General features: G+C 35.2%; 2 protein-coding genes across 5 annotated transcripts in view; both read right to left on the bottom strand.

Annotated features, from left to right (window-relative positions):
- The window catches only part of GALNTL6 (polypeptide N-acetylgalactosaminyltransferase like 6), a 1,038,752-nt gene that overhangs the window by 111,452 nt on the left and 907,755 nt on the right, over positions 1–19,545 (bottom strand). For all 4 annotated transcript variants that reach the window (XM_019636099.1, XM_019636100.1, XM_019636101.1 and 1 more), the window contains exon 8: positions 11,883–12,000. In XM_019636099.1, the coding sequence (XP_019491644.1) occupies positions 11,883–12,000 (118 nt within the window). The remainder of the gene's footprint in view (positions 1–11,882; positions 12,001–19,545) is intronic.
- On the bottom strand, positions 17,296–18,149 carry LOC109379496 (60S ribosomal protein L31-like). Its single transcript, XM_019636104.1, has 2 exons — positions 17,786–18,149; positions 17,296–17,347 (listed from the first exon to the last, which is right to left on the bottom strand). The coding sequence occupies exons 1-2, from the start codon at positions 18,138–18,140 to the stop codon at positions 17,328–17,330; spliced, it is 375 nt and encodes a 124-aa protein (XP_019491649.1). The 5' UTR covers positions 18,141–18,149; the 3' UTR covers positions 17,296–17,327.

Raw genomic sequence — 19,545 nt, forward strand, 5'->3', positions numbered from 1 at the left:
GCTAGGCTTATATTTAATGGACATAAAATTTAACTTGAAAATGCTCTGTTACACCTGAGGTACCTTTTGTTGGGTAATTGAAATGAATCTCAGACTGGCTGGTGAGACATTTAGCAGCTGTTTCTGTTTATCTTTCAGTTTCTGAATGAGTTTAATGTCATTTTAATATTTTCTTTGGAAGATCCATTTTGGGCATGTTGAATTAAAATGGTTATTTTTATGTCACCTAGACTAAATATTGTAGGGGAAAAAACCCCACAGGAATAACTCCAGCTATTTCCTTGTGTATCTGAAGGTATATGGTATGCCATAAAAAAGCTTCTGTCACACTTTAGACATAAAATGCAACTACACTTTGAAGTGCTTTGCAGGCTCAAAAAAGTAAGGAGAGGTCTCTAATATAGGTGTCTCATAAAAGCAATGAGAAGGCATATACAATATTTTAGAATCATCCTTGGCATAAAAAGGATTTCTAATGAGCACATTTTATAAGGCTGAATTTATTTCTAACAAAAGCATTTGTACAGAGCATCATCATGATAGTTTATAGAGAGATGGCTTAAGGGAAGTAGAGTATACTTGTAAAATGAGATTGAGTTGTACCCTTCTAGGGAGGCAAATCAACTATATTAGGAGTATAAATTAAACTCCCTATGAGGTTTTTTGTATTTTCAGATAACTATGGAGAAAGTGGAAAATGTTTATTAATTAAAACTTGTTATTCTATTTATCTGTTTTGCCTATGAACTAGAAGCACTTTGTCTAGTACCCTCCACCACAAATTTTATGTTACAACTTTTATTGAGATTGCGTTCAACTTATGAGTATGCTTAGAGAGAATGATCTTCTATATGAATTTTTATGTACTCACATCTTTTCATGTGTCCCTCAGTGGCATTATAACCATTCTTCATGAGGTCTAGGACATTTCTTAAGTTTATTCCTAGTTGTTTTATCCCCCTCTATTATTATAAATGGTATTTTCTTTTGAGGTTGTTATTTGTATATAAAGGCTATTGCTTTCTATATATTTACACACACACACACACACACACACACACACTTTACTCAGGCAACTTTCTGAATTTCTTATTGTTTATGGTAGTTTTCAAGTGGTTCCCCTGATTTGCTCAAGTAGGTATATGATGATATTCTTTTGCAATTATTGAAAAATTTCCTCCTCTTTCCAACTTTTACATTTCTTATATTACCTCTTGTCTAACTGAATTGCCTACTATGCCCAGAATAATATTAAGTAATAATTTAATGGGAAAATTCCTTGAGTTTTCTCATTAAGCTAGCTGATGGCTTTTGAGTGAGAGATCTCCATTACACAAATATATATTAATATTTTAATCATGCTAAGTATTAAGTACTTTATTTGAAAGTGAATTGAAAATTTTATCAAATGCCTTTATATTACCTATTAAATTTACTATTAAGGTGAATTATGTTAATATGTTATGTTACCTGTTTCAATATTAAAACATATCCATGAAAGCTACACTTATTGTGGTGTATTAATCCTTGAATAATTATTCTATTGTGTAATCTTTTATTATTTTAAAATGTATTTATAAGTAAACTATGTCTGTATTTTAAAAAAAATCTTGTCATCAGAATTTGCTATTAATATTATGCTAGTTCTAAAACCGATTTGAAAGATTTCTTTATTGATATTACAGACAGTTTTTGTAAAACTTTATAGTAGTGTTCTTTAAAGGTTTGTCAGAAACTAATCAGGTTTGGTACTTTGTTTTGGGAGGAGAACAGCTTTTTGACAATTTTCTCTGTTTTTTGTATGGTCATTGAGCAGCATGATAGGCAGTATTCCGAGATGCCCCCCAAATTCACACACCATGGTGTACATGTCCTTGTATAATATCCTCCCTTTCAGTGTGGGAGGGACTGAACATGATGGATTTCACATCTGTGATTAGGTGACATTATGTGACAAAGGGATTTTGCAAATACAATTATAATCTCAATTTAGTTGGGTTCGAGTTAATCATAAGAAGGATATCCTGGAAAAGTCCAACTTAACAGGTGAGGTTTAAAACAAAGGACCTGGCCCTTCCCGAAAGAAGAGATTTGAAGATTTGGAGTGTGGGAGGAATTCTGGCCTTGAAGAAGCAAGCTGCCATGTTGTGAGGGTGCCATGGAGGGGACCTGAGAGTGTCTTTAGTTGCTGAATGTGAGTGATCTCCAGACAACAGCCAGCAAGACAATGCAGGGTTCAGTCCCACAACCACAAAGTAATGGGTTGTGCCAACAACCTGAGGCAACTTGGAAGCAGATCTTTTCCCTGGTTGAGCCTCCAGGTAAGGGCAGAGCTGGCTGAAAGATTTGATGTCACCCTTGTGAGATCCTTATCAGAGGCCCTGTGGAAAGATGCCGAACTTCCGACTCAGAGACTGTGTGAAAATTTTGTGTTGTTTTAAGGCATTAAGTTTGTGGCAATATGTTATGTAACAGTAGAAAAATTAATAGAGTCAGTTTAGATTTTTTCTTTTTGGAGGTCAGTTTTATCATTTATATTTTGTTAAAAATCATTAAATTCACCCATAATCTTAACTTTAGTTGCATAGAATTTAGCAGAGTGACCTCTTATGATTATTTAACTTTTCTCTAAAAAATTCCTGTTTTTTTCCCCCCAGTATTGTTTTGGAATTTGTGTATTTGTGTTTTTTTTAAATGGTCAATTAGCCCTTTTCTAATTAATTAATGTCTCCATATCTATCTATATCTCATTAATAATTTTTGGCTGTAAAGAACCAGCTCTTACACTACCAGTTTTTGGTTTTCTAAATCATTAATTTCTCCTTTTATTTTATTAGTCTTTTATCCTATTTCCTTAGGTTTATTTTATTTTTCATTTGGAAACTAGATTTGGATGTTTAATTTGATTATTTTTATTCTTTCTTTTTTGTTGATATAAAAACTTAAGAATCTAAACCTTTTTAAAAAATATTTATTTAAGTATAGTTGGTATACAATCTTATATTAGATACATTAGTTTCAGGTATACAATACAGTGATTCGATATTTTTATACCTTACCGTATGATAAATTACCCCACTAATTCTAGTAATCATCTGTCACCATGTAAACTTATCACAACATTATTGACTATATTCCCTTCCCCTTTTCACTCATCCTTATCTGAATCTCCTTAGGAACACTGCTAAAGCTGTATATCTTAGGTTTCAATATATGCTATTTTAATTATCTTACTTGAGAACATGAACATGAATTCCTTTACCTTCCATATCTTTTCACTTTATTACTTTGTAACTTTTTCATAATTTCATTTTGCTCCTTTTTCTCAACCATATCCTCTATGTCCCTATATATTTTTAGAGTATCCCTTCTCTTTTGTGTTACTTTCAATCTGACCTTCATTTCAGTGATGGTTATCTGTTTCTTTTCATTATATCCTTACTGCTGATGTTTCTTTCCATCACTTTGTCTTATCTTTTGATGTTTTGCCTAATCTCATAAAGTTCAGCATTTAATATTGTTTTATTGAGAGTGAATGGCCTCATTAATATTTTCAAAAAAATTTATAAACATGTATAGCAACATTATTTTGGTGACTTTTTTTTTTCTGGTCCTTTCTTCTCTTTCTTTTTTTCCTGTGTGTTTTTATAGGCTACTTCCTTTAAAAAATTATTATTCATCTTTGAATAGGGTGAATTCTTCTTACCAACTGTAGTAGGTATTGATTTATAACACAAAATTTGTGTGTAAGTGAATTAGTGTAGCCTTCATTTGTCTGCATCCAATTGGAATTGGCTGCTACAGAGCTGCTCATAATATTGAATATCTCTCCTCCATTCTGCCTTGCTAACAGCTTGCTTCCAGCAGATATGGCTGATTTGTCTAATATCTCTTTCGGAACTGTACCCAATCTCCTATTTGCTGCCTCTCTTGTGTGCCAAGCTCAAACTAGGGAAGCTCTGGCAATCAGCAATCACACCTATTGCTATTATTTCAAGGAAATGTGTATTGGTTCCCATCCCACCTTAGGATGTGCCAATCACTTTGGAAAATGGGGAGCTGCTGACTTCAAGAGTGATTTGTAGCTATGATCATTCCATCTTCCCATGTCTCTTTTGTGATATCATTGCCTTAATTGCATATAATTTTCTTCATACATTGTGGTTGGGGGAAAGATATAATTTGTAAAGGGTAAAGTTTGTTTTGTTTTTGTTTTTTGTTTTCCTTTTTTGTTTTGAGTCTAACAGTAGATCTTTCTTTTTCATTTTAAATGTGTAATTATATGGAAATTGTTGAGTATTCAATTGTTCAACTATAAGTATACTTAAAATTTTTTTTGATGGCCATGTACCATATAGGAAACTTTAAATTTAACTAATTTTGTAGGCTTATTAATTTTTTAAAATTAAATTTATTGGGGTAACTGGTTAATAATGTCATATAAGTTTCAGGTACATAATTTTATAGGACATCATCTGTATTTTCCATTGTGTGCTCATTAATTTAGATTTTCAAAGTACAAATAAATTAAATCCCTATTTTTTCTTGAGAAGCTCCAAAGTGAGGTTAAGCACTAGACTACAGGGTTTACTAAGCTATGACAATCTCAAATTGATGGTTATTTTCTTGTTTTATTAAGAACTGAATGTTCTATACTCAGTAATTAGTCCCTATTGTATATATTAAGTTCTTATTGAATAATCAATATATTTTGAAGACAGTAAACATTAAAATTTACATTAAATCATAACAAGAGTTGTCAGTCCTCATATTTAATAAAAATCAGACAGGAAGAAACTACATTTCCTTTTTAAAGTGGTGTCAGAGAGTGACAGTAACCACTTTTTCACCAACGGCATAAGAAGTCTCCTATTTTTCCAGCTAAGATAAATTAGGCTAAAGGTTTTGAGAGCAAACCTGAATTCTAATTGTTGCTTTGATGTTAACTAAGTAAAAGCCTGACTTTGCAATTATAAAATAGAAATTATATTTTTACCTTGCATTAGTGTTGAATGAGATAAGAAATTAAAGTCAATGACCTTTAAGTGCTAACTCATTACTTTTTCTTGTTAAGGGACCAAATAATAGTTACTAGCACTAGAGGAATAATAGAATGGCCAGAACTTTGGGACACAGGTAGCTTCGTGTAAAGATTCTATAAGTCATAAAAGTATAAAAACAACAACAACATATGCTGTCTATTAAAATCTCTGACATATTTTAGTCCCTTTAAGATGTGAAGGTTTATTTGTGTGTGGCTGGGTTATAACTTGAAATATTCATTTTGTTATGCTCAATGTGTTTTCCATCTTCTATTTTTATTCCAGGAGACTTTTCTTCCCCAGTCACATCAAAACAAAGAAAAGATTCAAAGAAACCCCAGAAGCTTATTTTAGGACTGATTTTTTTTTTAATTCACTTTAGAGTCTATACAAGGTTGGACCTGGGGGAAGGGAAAAGTTGTAACAACTAAAAAGCAGAGGAGGGAAATGTTCTGGAGGACCAGGGTGCAGAGTGAAAGAGACACGGTGAAGGGCACCGAGGCTGGTTTCTCACACACTCTCTCTGTAAGACCCTGGCCATTTGAATCCTGGGTACCTGTAAGGTCCCCGGACACAGGTCAGGGGACTGGGGCACATGGGTAAGGAGGAGGACTAGCAGGGAGGGCCTGACCCCAGACCTGAACTGCACGAGTGGGAATTCGCCTCCTCACAAAGGCAGCAGCGCGCCCGCCTCTGAGATCTTCCTGTCTCTCGTTAGACTGGGAGTGTTTGACAGCAAGGACTGAACCTCTGTTCAATCAATTTAATGTTAGTATTAAAACATACTAAAGACTGGGCACTCTCCATTCCTTCTGTAAACATATTGAATGGTGTTTATATCAGGGTGAATCTACACCGAATACAGGCTACGTTAAATATACCTGGAATCTTTTGCTCCCAATAGTTGAATTACCTGCTGGCTACAAAGGCAGTGCGTTTCTTCCCAAATGTGATTATACTGGTTTTTTAAAAATTGTAATTATGTAATTTAATTAAATACCACTTAAAATGATGAAAAGAGAAAGAATTATTGCTCATGTCAAAACGAATTCCAGCAGTTTGAAAGGATTGAGTTGCTGTTAAAAAATTGCTGTCAAATTACGTGGGCGAAGTAACAATGAAAGATTGGGTAAAATCACAAAAAACCAGAAGGATTATCTTACTGCATTAAGATGACTTCAAAATGTCTTTAGGTTCTTATTCTAACTTAAAAGATCCCAAACTGGAGCCCATAGAGAATGCAGTATAGGCGTAGTTTATGCAACCCTACTTTTACTCCTGTCGGTGAACGCATATGCAGAAGGAAAAGCTTTGCATTAGAAAACTGGTGAAGAAAAGTACCATGTTTTACTTTAGAGGAAATTCTTTTTTTTTTTTTTTAGCTGAGCCATCCTGCCACCTGTTGGCAGCTCAACAGCAACTCAGCTTGGGATGGACTCGAACCACTGTTGCTCAGAGCTCAAACCCTTGAGTGAGCTCTTAACCAACTGAGCCACTCGGCCGGCCCTAGAGGAAATTCTTAATGTAGTGTTTTTTCCCCCTTTAATTGATGGGAGAAATAGTCATCTCAACTGTACTAAATCCAATGGGCTTCCTTTCCCTTTTTCAGCAGAGTCTGGCTTGCATGGTACAGGGACTCATGGTGAAGGTTGCCGATTAATATTTGTAAAGAGGGTAAAAACATTTCTCAGGGACAGACCGAAGTCTGATTGGTTATTTAAAATCTCTGCAATAAATAGGCACAAAATGGAAGTATGACTTCCCATCTTCTGGGAAGGAAAGGAAGACACTTGATCAGTTGGTTGGCAGCATGGGTTGAGACCATTAGGTGAGGCAGATAATTGGTGGAACGTTTCATGGTTTATGATTCAGCCTGTTCATTGGATTTGTATGGTAATTGGGGGCAGCTGTGAACTTTTAGGAGGCGAAAACAAAGCAACTAAGGGAACAAATGAATAAAATGTGGAGATAGGCTGAAAGAGGAGAAAGAATACAGGAAAGGAGGCTAGCAAAGAGGCTATCATATATGCCCCAAATTATTACTGTGAATATGGAAATAAAATATATTCCAGACAATACTGAGGATAAGTAATTGCAACAAATTAATTCTCAGGCTGCTACTGGAGAGTAAGCTCCTCTAAGTGAGAATCTTTTCACATTGACCTTTGAATCTCAAGAGCTTAGCCAAGACCTGTCACATTGTAGTCAATAAATAAATGTGGAATGAATTCATGACTGAGAAGGTCTGAAAGATTGTGAGATGGAAGTTAAAGTTTCCTTACATGTCTGAATCTTTAGCTCAATACTTGGGAAGTACGACGGCACAAAACAAAGGTTGATTGCATAGTGTACTATAATCTATTTAAGAGTGGGTTTTGAAATAGGCTGTGAGGGGCTCCTAGGTTTGATAGATTCACTCGAGGACATAGGGTCTCCAAACTCATTTCACCTGGAGCTGCAAATGTTTCTGTACAGCTAGGGCTAGTAATCAAGAGCTCTTCCTGGACTACAGATGGCCTAAGAAATATTGGATCATTGTGGGACTGTGTTGATAAGCTTCTGGGGCTGGAAAAAGGCAGCCCAAACCAAATTTAATGCTCTTCTTCCTGGATCTAAACTTTCTGTCTTGAGTCAGAGAATTTTACGGACTAGAGTCAGTCAGTAGTTAGGCTTCATTCTGAATCTTGTGGTGCCTAATTAGTGCTTGTTGCTCACTTTTCTGAGAAGAGTTTTCTGCAATTGAAGGACAGATCTATTGAAAAGGCTTTTGTCTTTGGGGGATGGATATAAAAATGCACTCTGGAAAATCAGACTCATAATGGTTTAATATTAATTTCAGTAATTTAAATGGTAAACAACATTTAAAGAAGTGGGTTATCTCTTTTATGCCACACTGTGCAGTCTGTCCTGGTTTTCTCTTTGTTTCCAGAAGCAAATCCAAATTGAGGACCTGGACCAATGCCTGGCATAAATTAGATGCTCACTAAAAGCTTGTTCAATGGCTAAATGCTGCTTTCTCCTCTCTAGCAGCTGGCTGACCTAGCAACATTTGAAGCACAGCTGGGTAATTCTGGGCCACATAGGAGATTCAGATCAGCAAACACTGAAGTCTGGGCACAGAGCAGACAGATCATTTCTCTGGAGAGATCTTTTCCTCAACTGACTCCTGAAAATTACACTGGGTTGGCTTTTATGCTATGGCATGAAATCTACTCATGTAATCAGATGCTAGCAAAAGGAAGGAACGATATTTCCAGAGGAAAAAAATTGAGGAGCACACGTAACCAGGCATTGTTTGACTAAAAGCTAAGCCCGTAATGTAAAGCAGAGTTTTCCAGAAATATTTTCATTCAGCGATGGAATTTTGTCATTCACTTTAGTGAAATTATTCTTTGGTTGAAAGGTAAACAGCTAGCAAAGCTGCCTGATAACGACCATAGATATAAATCTTTTGAATTAGAGCATTTAAGTTCTAGACTTCAAACAATTTCTATAGTATGGTGTGAAATAGACTAGTGAATTCTCAGTTATCCACACATGTTTCCCAAGCTTTACGTGCTGACCAGTGCATATCTTACAGTGCTTTACATTGCAAAATTAATCACAATTCATGGACTATGTCCACAAATGCAGACATTTGATTTTTCTCTTTTATTTTAAATGGTATTATTTAATACCATAATGGTTTTAATACCATTAATTATTAATACCACTAATTATTTAATACCATTTAACTGAGATATTTTTGTACAATTCTTCTGATTCTTTTCACACAGAGAAAATTCTTCTTGCTTCAATGCAAATTCTACCAAAGCCTGTTTAAGTTTGTTACCCTCATGTTACAAATACTAATAGGGAGGGACAGGAACCCCAAGGTCATCACACAATAGTGAGAAGAATGAAGGGATATATCAGAAATGGGACCCTGTAAGACATAACTGTCACGAAAGAATCTGTCATTCCAACCAAACAACCTAGGGCAATTTAGTCCTGAACTTCCAGCGCGGTTGCCATGGTTTCTAGACAAAGCTGACAGGGCTGCATTCCAATTACATCCTACAGAATGACAGATAAGGAAAAAATTGGAAATGGGGTAATAAAATCTCAGGTCATCCAGAAGAGACGTGATACATATGAGTGACAGAGAAGTGAGAGGTGTAAGTTTACGTTGGTCTAAAAAAATACTTTTGTGATTTAGAATGCAAATGGATATTCTGCAAACTCTCAGACATTCAATAGCAATTTTATCCACCATCCGGTTCATTACTCAAAACCAGGCTTTTCCTGCTTAGTTGAAATTTCTTTTTTTATTAGTTTCAGGTGTACAAAACAATGTACTAGTTAGACATTTGCACCCGTCACAAAGTGGTAACTGCCCTGCCCCACGCTACTACCTTTCTGACATCCTATAGAACTGTTACAATTCCTTAGTTGAAAATTTTTGAAATAATATTTTAAACTTAAAGAATTTATAAATTAAGAGAATTTAGGATAAAAATCTCTTAAACTGTGAAAGTAGAAAGTATCCCTTGAATTCTGATGATAGCACAAATATAGCAATGCCATTTTTATCTTTACTGTTGGGGTCAAATGTAATAATCTGTTCTTCCAATTGAAGGTATTATTCTAACCTTTGTACCTAGCTTTGGGCAATATCTGATAATCAGTGGTATTTTGCCAGGGTCAGCAGAAAGTTTGCTGTTTTGCTATAAGACTATAATGAAGATACTCGCCTCTGTTCAATGAGGGCAACCATTAGGCAGAGATCAGTGAACTCTAGAATGGTGCCAGTAGATATGATTTGGGTGTCGGAGAATTTCATGTTTCTGCATCTGTGCAATTAGATAGAAATGGAGTGTTTTAGTCCCTAAGGGATAAACTGATGCTTGTCAGATGGAAAGGGGGTGGGGGGACTGGGTAGAAAGGTGAAGAGATTAAGTACAAATTGGTAGTTACAAAATAGTCATGGGGATGTAAAGTTCAGTATAGGGAATATAGTCAATAATGCTGCAATAACTACTTATATTGTCAGATGGGTAATAGACTTATCAGGGTGACCACTTCGTAAATTACATAAGTATCTAACTACTATGCTCTATACCTGAAACGAATACAAAATACTATTGAATATGAACTGTAATTGGAAAAAAACTTAAAAACCTTTTTAATCTAAAATCTTTAAAACTTTAAGTCTTAGTTTCTTCATCTGTAAAATGGAAAAATACCCACCTCTTAGAGTTGTGATTTTAAATTAGATAATGCATATAAAGCACTTAGCTCAGCGTCTGGCTCCTACCATTAGGTAAATGTCATAGGTGACTTTGCCATTATTATTTCTATTATTATTTCTGCCATATACAATGTGACAAGTGTGCAGTTATAACATAGGAACCCAAAAGACATTGGTAAATTCAAGGATTTTAAACCACGTATTTATAAAAAGGTTAAGAAAAAAAAAGTACCTCAGATGTGATATTAGACGTGTTTGAATGATGGTGAAAAAAAAAAAAGCACTAACTTAATAAACGGTATTTCAAGGATTACTGCCAGCATAGTGAGAAGGAAAATTCTAGATGTCCTGAAGCTTGCAGTCATGCATTCTGAGTATCTATTTGGGCATATTTATTTTATGACACTCTGAGGACAACATACCATTTCTGTGAACTCATTGGCTATAGCTGTTACAGTTCTATAAAAATCAGTTTTTATCATTTTCTTTTTATACATCAATTCAAAAAGTTTAGCTGGATTCTTAAGTTTGACTTTTATTATTCAGGGTACATTTTTTTTTTCCTTCAGCAACAATTGTTTTTGTTTCATAATGGAAGCAATTAGGAAAAGCTGATTTATTTAATAAGAGATTTCTATATGATAAATCTTTAAGAATCAGTCTGTCTTCTATATAAATAATGATAATGAAAGTGAAAAAAGTAAATACATTTTTTTAATTTATGAGACTGCTTTAAAAACAAAAAACATCTTGGAGGTTTGGAGTACAATATTTTGTATTCCAGTTTATTTAGCTTTGCTTGTATGATCTTCACATATTCTGGTCAAGTTTTTTCTTTATAAACCCTGAAATTTGATATTCTATCATATACATACATATGATAAAGTATGTAATTTTAGTGAGTATTTATGGTGAAAGCAAGTAGAGACCTGGGGAGTATCAGATAAAAATAAGTTAAAATTTTTGTTTATTTTGGAATTATATGAAAACGGCTTGAATTTGTCATTTATATTTTATTTTTATTTTATTTTATTTTTTTTTTAAGCTGAGCCATCCTGCTACCTGGTGGCAGCTCAGCGGCTGCTCAGCTCGGGCTGGACTCGAACCGCTGTTGCTCAGAGCTCAAACTCTTGAGCGAGCTCTTAACCAACTGAGCCACTTGGCCGGCCCTGTCATTTATATTTTAAAATTACTCTTCTGTTATTGAAAATTTGGAATAACTGGTTAGGTGAACTACCATATCTAGAACAAATACAAAGGGAAAAAGCTCCAATAAATTGGATTTCTTTCATCTAATGCTTCTATGCATTATGTTTTAAGTGCTTCACAAAGATCGCACTTGGCAGTGGAGCAATAGGTCTTGTTGGCACACCAAGTTTCCTACTTGCAAATGGGATTTGGGATTATTTCTTGTATGCATTTCTTCCATGGCATGGCTGCTTCTCACTGAAACATCAGAAGGAAGTAGCTTCTCTCATCCAAAAGGTGACTTGGGAGGGTGATGTGTCTATTTTTGTTATCTCACAACATAGGTCACGAAACAAAATGACATTCTATCAGAATCATCAAAATTAAGTAGGCATAGTGTGAAGAGGGTCTTGGTGGCTTACCTTAAAAGAAATTTCGTACTGTTCTCCTCCCCAGATTTCTAAACCTGGATCATAGCCACCTAACTCCCAAAACCATTTTCGGTCCACAGCAAAGAGACCTCCAGCCATGACAGGAGACCTGTGAAATGAATAAAATAACCTTTGAAGGACTGTGAACATCAGGGGCAACGGCATTTTGCTTGGGGGGGAAAAAGAAGCAAATTCAAGATATTTCCAGTGGTCAACTACGTGGAACTTTTTAGCACTGGTTTTCTGTAACGGATGTAAGGCTCTCATTGGGTCTCTAATTGCTCTTAGAATTCTCATGAGCTTTAAACTTTGCAGTTCAGGTTCTAATGCCACTAGTGTCCTGTGGAGACACATTTGCTCCATATGTTTATCATTAGAGAGAAATACATTACTATTAGTAAGTGATATAATTGGGAAATATCACTCGATTTCATGGCTTTTCCTCAAAGCAAAAGGGATCTTATTCTATCAGATAAAAGTCTAGAAAACACTGTTGTATACAATATGTTTGATTGAATCTCTCAGTATGTATTCACCAAGCATCTACCATTTATAGGTCATGTCCATTTTACAGACTAGGGACAGTTAGAATACAATAATCAACCAGAATTGGTTATGTGACTAACATACCAAAGTTGGAATTTAACTATGTCTTTTCACTTTAAATATATTATTATTTTTAGGCTTTCTCTACCTTTCTAAGAAACATCCCTTTTAGTTAAATGGCAATCCTTAAGTATTTCACTTCTACTAGGATGCATTGTAGTCATTTTGCTCTTGTAATGGGATAATTTACGGGGTGTGATCAAACAATATGGTCGATGTTTAAATTAAAAAAAAATTTACAGTAAAAGACACATTGTCATTAACCCCCTCAGAATACTCCTCCTCGACTCAAACATGCTTATCCCATCATTCTTGCCACTTTCTGAAGCAGTTCTGGACGTCCTCTTTCGTGAGTGTCTTTAGTTGCACTGTCCTGGCTGCCTTGATGTCCTGAATCATTTTGACTTTGGGGAAGAGCCACAAGTTACATGGTGCCAGATCCTGTGAATTAGGTGGATGAGGACACACCATAAAGTTTTTATTTGACAGAAATTGCCTTATACCAGAAGCGATGTGTGACAGGGAGCGTTGTCGTGATGGAGGATGAAGTAAAGATACTCATGAAAGAGGACCCCCAGAACTGCTTCAGAAAGGGGCAAGAACAATGGGATAAGTGTGTTTGAAGTGAGGGGGAGTATTCTGAGGGGGCTTAATGGCAATGTGTCTTTTATGGTAATACATTTTAAAAATTTTACACATTCACTGTATTTTTTGATCACACCTGTTCAAAGTTAGCTCCTGGTTTTTTTTTTTTTTTTTTGAATGCTCACTATGTGCTGGGCCCTTGGCGAAGAGCTTTACCCCATTCCCTTAATTAAAAATCCTTGGAGCAGCCCTATGAATAGCATCCTTACGTACTGCTTGAAAAAAAAAGGCAGAGAGAGGTTAGGAACAGTGCCCAAGGTTGGAGCTAGTGTGAGATGGAGCCCAGGTGCTCTGATTTCAAAGACTTTTGAGCTGTTGACCACACTGCTTCTCTTTCAATATTTGGGAGTGAAGAAAGACAACTACATAAATTTGGATATAAAACAATTAGAGAATGCCTGTATGCAGATAAAGCAAATCTGTAAAGACACACATTGTCAGCATAGTTTTTGTGACAGTTCGGAAAAATTTTTTTGAAACAAAGGATATTTATAAGAGTACAAGGGATTAAATGTTGAAGATACACACTTAAAAATATGTGTAAACATATTTGACACATCAATTTACAGATCAACTGAAGACTTGGTCTTGGTAAATTTTTATGAGGCATTTGAGCATGATAAACCTGAATTTGTTTAAGTGTATTATATGTTCCAAAGACTTTACATGTTAAGATGGCACTTGGCCTAATTACTTCAGTTTAAGAATATTTTTACTCTATGTAGATGGAAAGATTACAAGGTAGTAAGAGGGATTTGTTTTCTCCCCTGGGAAAACAAGCAGGCTTCACAAAAAGTAACATCAAGAATCTCATGCAATTTTTTATTTTGTTTGAAATAAAAATCCTAGAACCAGATGTACCTTATTTTATCCCTCTCTCCAGCAGCCTAATCTTTTTCCATTTTTCACACACTGAATTTCAGAGTGGAATACAACTGCAACTGGAACAAATTAGGACCATAACACATATTGGGTGCAGCTCCCAGGGAACAAGTTGCCACAGTGTAACCTCTGCTTCTGTAGGGTTTGGGCATAAGCAGCCAGAAATGCTCAATCCTGTTCAATCTGAATCACAAATACTAATAGAAAGATCTTCACTCTTATAAATATTCTTATTTGATTGTGTAAAACATAAGACCAAAGTGCGTGAAAATTTGCACCGTGCCAATGACTCTCAAAACTAGATTAGAATTATCATAGATAAAAAATTAATATAGTTATCGGGCAAGAGAAAGTCTATATTGATTTTTTTTTATTGTAAGTAATTTGTTGGAAACACAATATCTTGTTTTCTTAATGAGTTTCTAGAAAACAAACCACATAGTATATTTTAGGTTAATTTTAGACAAAATAAAATCAATTCAAATGGGTCTCCTTTGCTTTCATTGATGTTTTTAGTAAGGTCCCAATAAATCAGCATTTTCTATCTTGACTAGTGTGAATGACTGGTAAGAAACAAGTCTTTGATTTATGCATATTTATGTATTTATTCATATTTGTTCATTAATCTTTTAAGCAGCTTAATTGAGGTATAGTTGACATACAGTGAATTGCACAGAAAGTGTACAATTTGATAAGTCTTGACTTATGTATGTATACCCCTGTGCAGCCATTACCATATTTAAGAAAATGAACATATTCATCACCCCCCCAAAGTTTCCTCATTGTAATCCCTCCCTCCTGACCCTCTTTTCATTCCCTTTCTCTAGGCAACCACTGATCTATTGTATTTTCTAGAATTTTTTGTAAATGGAATCATACACTATGTACTCTTTTTTGGGTCTGGCTTCTTATACTCGGCATCACTGAGATTCATTGATGTTGTAGCACGTATTAATAGTTCATTCTTTTTGTTGCTGGGTAGTACTCTATTTGCATGGATATACCACACTTTGATTATTCATTCACTTACTGATGAACATTTATGTTGTTTCCAGTTTTGGACTATTACAAATAAAGCTGTTCTTAATTTTGTGTACTAATCTTTGTGTGGACAAATGTTTTAATTTCTCCTAAAGAAATGCCCAGGAGTGAAATGACTACATCATATATGTTTAACCTTTTAAGTTACTGCCAACTGTTTTACAAAGTATTCATATCATTTTATATTCCCACCAGCAGTGTCTGAATTCCAAATCCTCCATATATTCATATAGCTGATAAGGACAGTCTTTTGAAGTTTATTATTATAATTGGAGTATAATGGTATCTTCTTATGGTTTTATTTTGCATTTCCATAGTGATTAATGCTGTTGAACAAATTGGGTTGTTGGTAAAGTCATGACGTATTTTGTCTGTGTTTTTCAAAGGTCATTTATTTATATAAAGAACAAAGATCAATCAATGACATATTGCCTGTTTTATTCCATAACCTTTTGCCATCTTTCAGTGAGCTTCATAATTCCTCACTCATAGAAGGACCTGTCATTATTTGCGAAGAACTGAACAGGGTGCTGATTTGCATTCTCATCTGAATTGAACATTATACCACACAAGGAGTTTTGAAGAGAGCGAAACAAGTGGAAGTCTGATGGCGCAAGGTCAGGCGACTATGGTGGGTGTGGCAACACATCCCATCCAAGCTCCAATAATTTTTGACAGGTGATCAAACTTGTGTGTGGTCTCGTGTTGTTGTGATGGAACACAACTCCTTTACGGTTAACGAGCTCTGGATGTTTCTGGTTAATGAGCTCTGGATGTTTCTGGATGTTTCTGGATGATGGATTTGTTCAAACTGTCCAATTGCCAACAGTACACATTCAAATTGATTGTCTGGTTCCTTGGTAGGAGCTCGAAAAACACAACACCTTTAAAATCCCACCACACTGAGAGCATAACCTTCCTCCAATGAATGTCTGCTTTCGATGTCAATTGAGGAAAATCATCATGTAGGGAACAAGACAGTTTACGCACCACATTGTTGTAAACAATCCACTTTTCACCACCAGTTATCAGTCACTTCAAAAAAGAATCATTTTCCTCACGTTTAATGAGCATATTGCAGATGTTTATACGCGCCGTCAAATGAACTTCTCTGAGTTCATGAGGAACCCAAATATTGAGCTTACTTACGTATCCCAGCTTCTTCAGGTAGTCGTGAACGCTTGAGTGATGGATGTTCAATGTTTCTGCAATCTCTCGTGTCATGTAACATGGGTTTGACTTCATCAATGCCTTTATTTTGCTGTCATCAACCTCGGTCATGACTTTTCTGACAATCCAATAGCTGTGTCATTTCTCTTTTTTTTTTCCTAGTCAGCCTGGCTAGAGATTTATCAATTTTATTGATCTGTTTAAAAAACTACCTTTTGGTTTCATTGAGTTTCTCTGTTGTTTTTCTGTTTTATATTTCATTGATTTCTCTCTGGTCTTTATTATTTTAATTCATCTAGTTACTTTGAATTTAATTCACTCTTCTTTTTCTAGTTACTTAAGGTGGAAACTGAGATTATTGATATGAGACTTTTTTTTCTTTCTTTCTTTCTAATATAGGTATTTAGTACTATAAGTCTCCCCTAAGTACTGCTTTAGCAGAATACCACACACACAAAATGATATGTAGTAGTCTCAGTTTCATTATGTTCAAAATAATTCTGAATTTCTTTCTGTTTTTATCCTATGGGTTATACAGGAGTGCACAATTTAGATTCCAAACATTTGGGGATTTTTTTGAGCTCTTTCTGTTATTGATTCTCATTTAATTCCATTGTGGTCAGAGAATATACTTTGTATGACTTGAACCCTTTTGTTCACTTTCTAATGGCTAAGAATATGATCCATCTTGTATATTTGAAAAGAATGTATTCTGTTACTGTTACCTAATATTTATTAGGTAAATTGGTTGATTGTGTTCAAATCTTCTATATTCTTACTGATTTTTTTGTCTCCATGTTCTATCAGTTATTGAGAGAGGGATATTGAAATCTATGACTATTAATTCTGCATTTATTTCTTCTTGCTCTTGTATCAGTTTTTTGCTTCATGTATTTTGTAGCTCTGTTAATAGGTACATAAATGTTCAGGATTTTTACTTGTTGTTGATGAATTGACCTCATTATCATTACGACTTTTTCTCATCTTTGGTAATATTCTTTTCTGACATCTACTTTATCTTGATATTAATATAGCCACTTTCACTTTCTTTTTTTTTCTCGCAGTTTTATAACTTTATTCGACAATCAGCAGTTAGTTCTCATCCACATTAACTGTAGTTTTTTTTTTTTTAAAGATTTTTATTGGGGAATTGGGGGGATGGAAACTGCTGGGTAATTGGGGGAAGGGGAACAGACAAGTTGCTGTCGTTTTGTTCTTCAATCTAGTTGTGGAGGATGTCGCTTCACTGGCCCAAGTTGGCACCATCATTGCGCTCTTCCCGGGTGAGGCAGATCAATCGCCGGCTTCTGGACGGCCGGCCGCTCACTGCAGCTGCTGGCCGCTCATGCTGGCTGCTGGCTACATACGGTAGCCCATGGCAACCCACTGCCACAGGGGCCTGCGACTCATGGCAGCCCAGCTCCAGGTCGAGCTGTAGTTCAGCATCTTAGCTGTGGAGGGCAGTGTCACTGGCCCTCATATGTGGGATCTGAACCGGGGCCCTCTGGCATCCCAAACCAGTTCTTAACCATCTCGCCACTCGGACGGCCCTGTTTGTAGATTTTTGAAAGTGGTGACAGGTACATAGGTAACCAACATATAGAGCTTATTTGGTGAATCTTCATCCTCATTACGCTTTCTGGACAACCGCACCCGGATATGGTATGGGACATTCCTTATTCCTTTGGTGCAGACAGCTTTGTTGAGTCTGGTGTCAGTGTGCACATCTGGAATTCCCATCTCCTTCATGGCAAATTTCCGGATCTCTTTGAGTGCCCGAGGGGCACGCTTCTTGAAACCCACTCCATGGATGCGCTTGTGAATGTTGATGGTGTAGTCTCTGGTCACTGCCTCGTTGATGGCAGAACGGCCCTTCTGCTCGCCACCCTTCTTTGCGGGAGCCATCCTGCCAGGCCCAAGTTGGAAAGAAAAAGCCACTTTCCCTTTCTTTAGATTTGTATTATCTAAACACTAGTACTTATAACTTTCTATATCTTTTTACTTTAGTTTTTAAACTATTTCTATCTGTTTTTAAATTGTTTTCTTTTAGGCAGCATATACTTGCATCTTGCAAGTATATACTTTTACAATCTCTGCTTTTGGGTTATTTAGAACACCTACTTTTAGTATGGTTATTCACATCGCTAGGTTTAAATCTACCACCTTCTTCATTTTTGTTTTCTATTTGTCCCATTTGTTGTTACATTTTCCCTCTTTTCCTGTTTTCTTTTTAACTAAATGTTTTTCATGATTCCATTTAGTATCCTTTTTTGACTTAACAGAAACTCTTTGTTTTGTTTTTTAGTGGTTGCTGTAGAGTTTATGTCATACATCTTTATTTTTATCATAGTTTACCTTCCAGTGATATACCACTGCACATACATTATAAGAAATTTTGATAGTATACATTCATTTCTCTTCCCCCAACATTTGTACTTTGCTGTCATACACTCTACTTTTGCATATGTTATAAATCCCACATTATTATTTTTAAATAGCCCATTATCTTTTTAAAATATTTAAATAATAAAATTTAATATTTATGAAATTATAGGATAAACACAATTTTTCTTTTCTTAATTCTTTTGTTTGGATACAGATTTCCATCTGGTATTATTTTTTATCAGCCTAGAGAACTTCCTTTAATATTTCTTGTAGTGGGAGTGTGCCAGTAATGAGGTTTTTAATCTTTGCATATCTGAAAACATCATTTATCATCTACACTTCTTAAAGATACTTTTGTTGGCTATTACTAAGTTAGCTTTTTTTCTTTCAATCCTCTAAAAATGTTGCCCTCTCTCTTCTCACTTGTATTGTTTCCCATGAAATGTGTGTTGTTATTTTTATCTTTGCTTTTCATGAACATGAAAAACAAAAAAAACATGAGTTTTTTTTTCCTCTTGCTGTTTTTAAGATCCCTATATCATTTTGAATTTTATTGTGACATGACTTGGTATAGTTTCCTTGGTATGGTTTCTTCTGCTCGGGATTTTTTCAGTTTCTTGGATCTGTAGGTATACTTTTCATGAAATTGGACAAATTTTCACCATTATTTCTTCCAATAGTCTTTCTGTTCCTACCTTTCTTTCATATCCTCCAGACGCTCTAATTATATATTTTGTTCTTTTTTATAAATTCACTTTTTGTGTTTCATTTTGGGTAGTTTCTATTGTTATACCTTCAAGTTCACTAATCTTTTTTTTTTTTTTAAGATTTTTATTGGGTAATTGGGGGGAACAGTGCTGGGGAATTAGGGGAAGGGGAACAGACAAGTTGCTGTCGTTTTGTTCTTCAATCTAGTTGTGGAGGA

This window comes from Hipposideros armiger, unplaced genomic scaffold, assembly GCF_001890085.2.
Source record: "Hipposideros armiger isolate ML-2016 unplaced genomic scaffold, ASM189008v1 scaffold_27, whole genome shotgun sequence".
Classification (NCBI taxonomy): domain Eukaryota; kingdom Metazoa; phylum Chordata; class Mammalia; order Chiroptera; family Hipposideridae; genus Hipposideros; species Hipposideros armiger.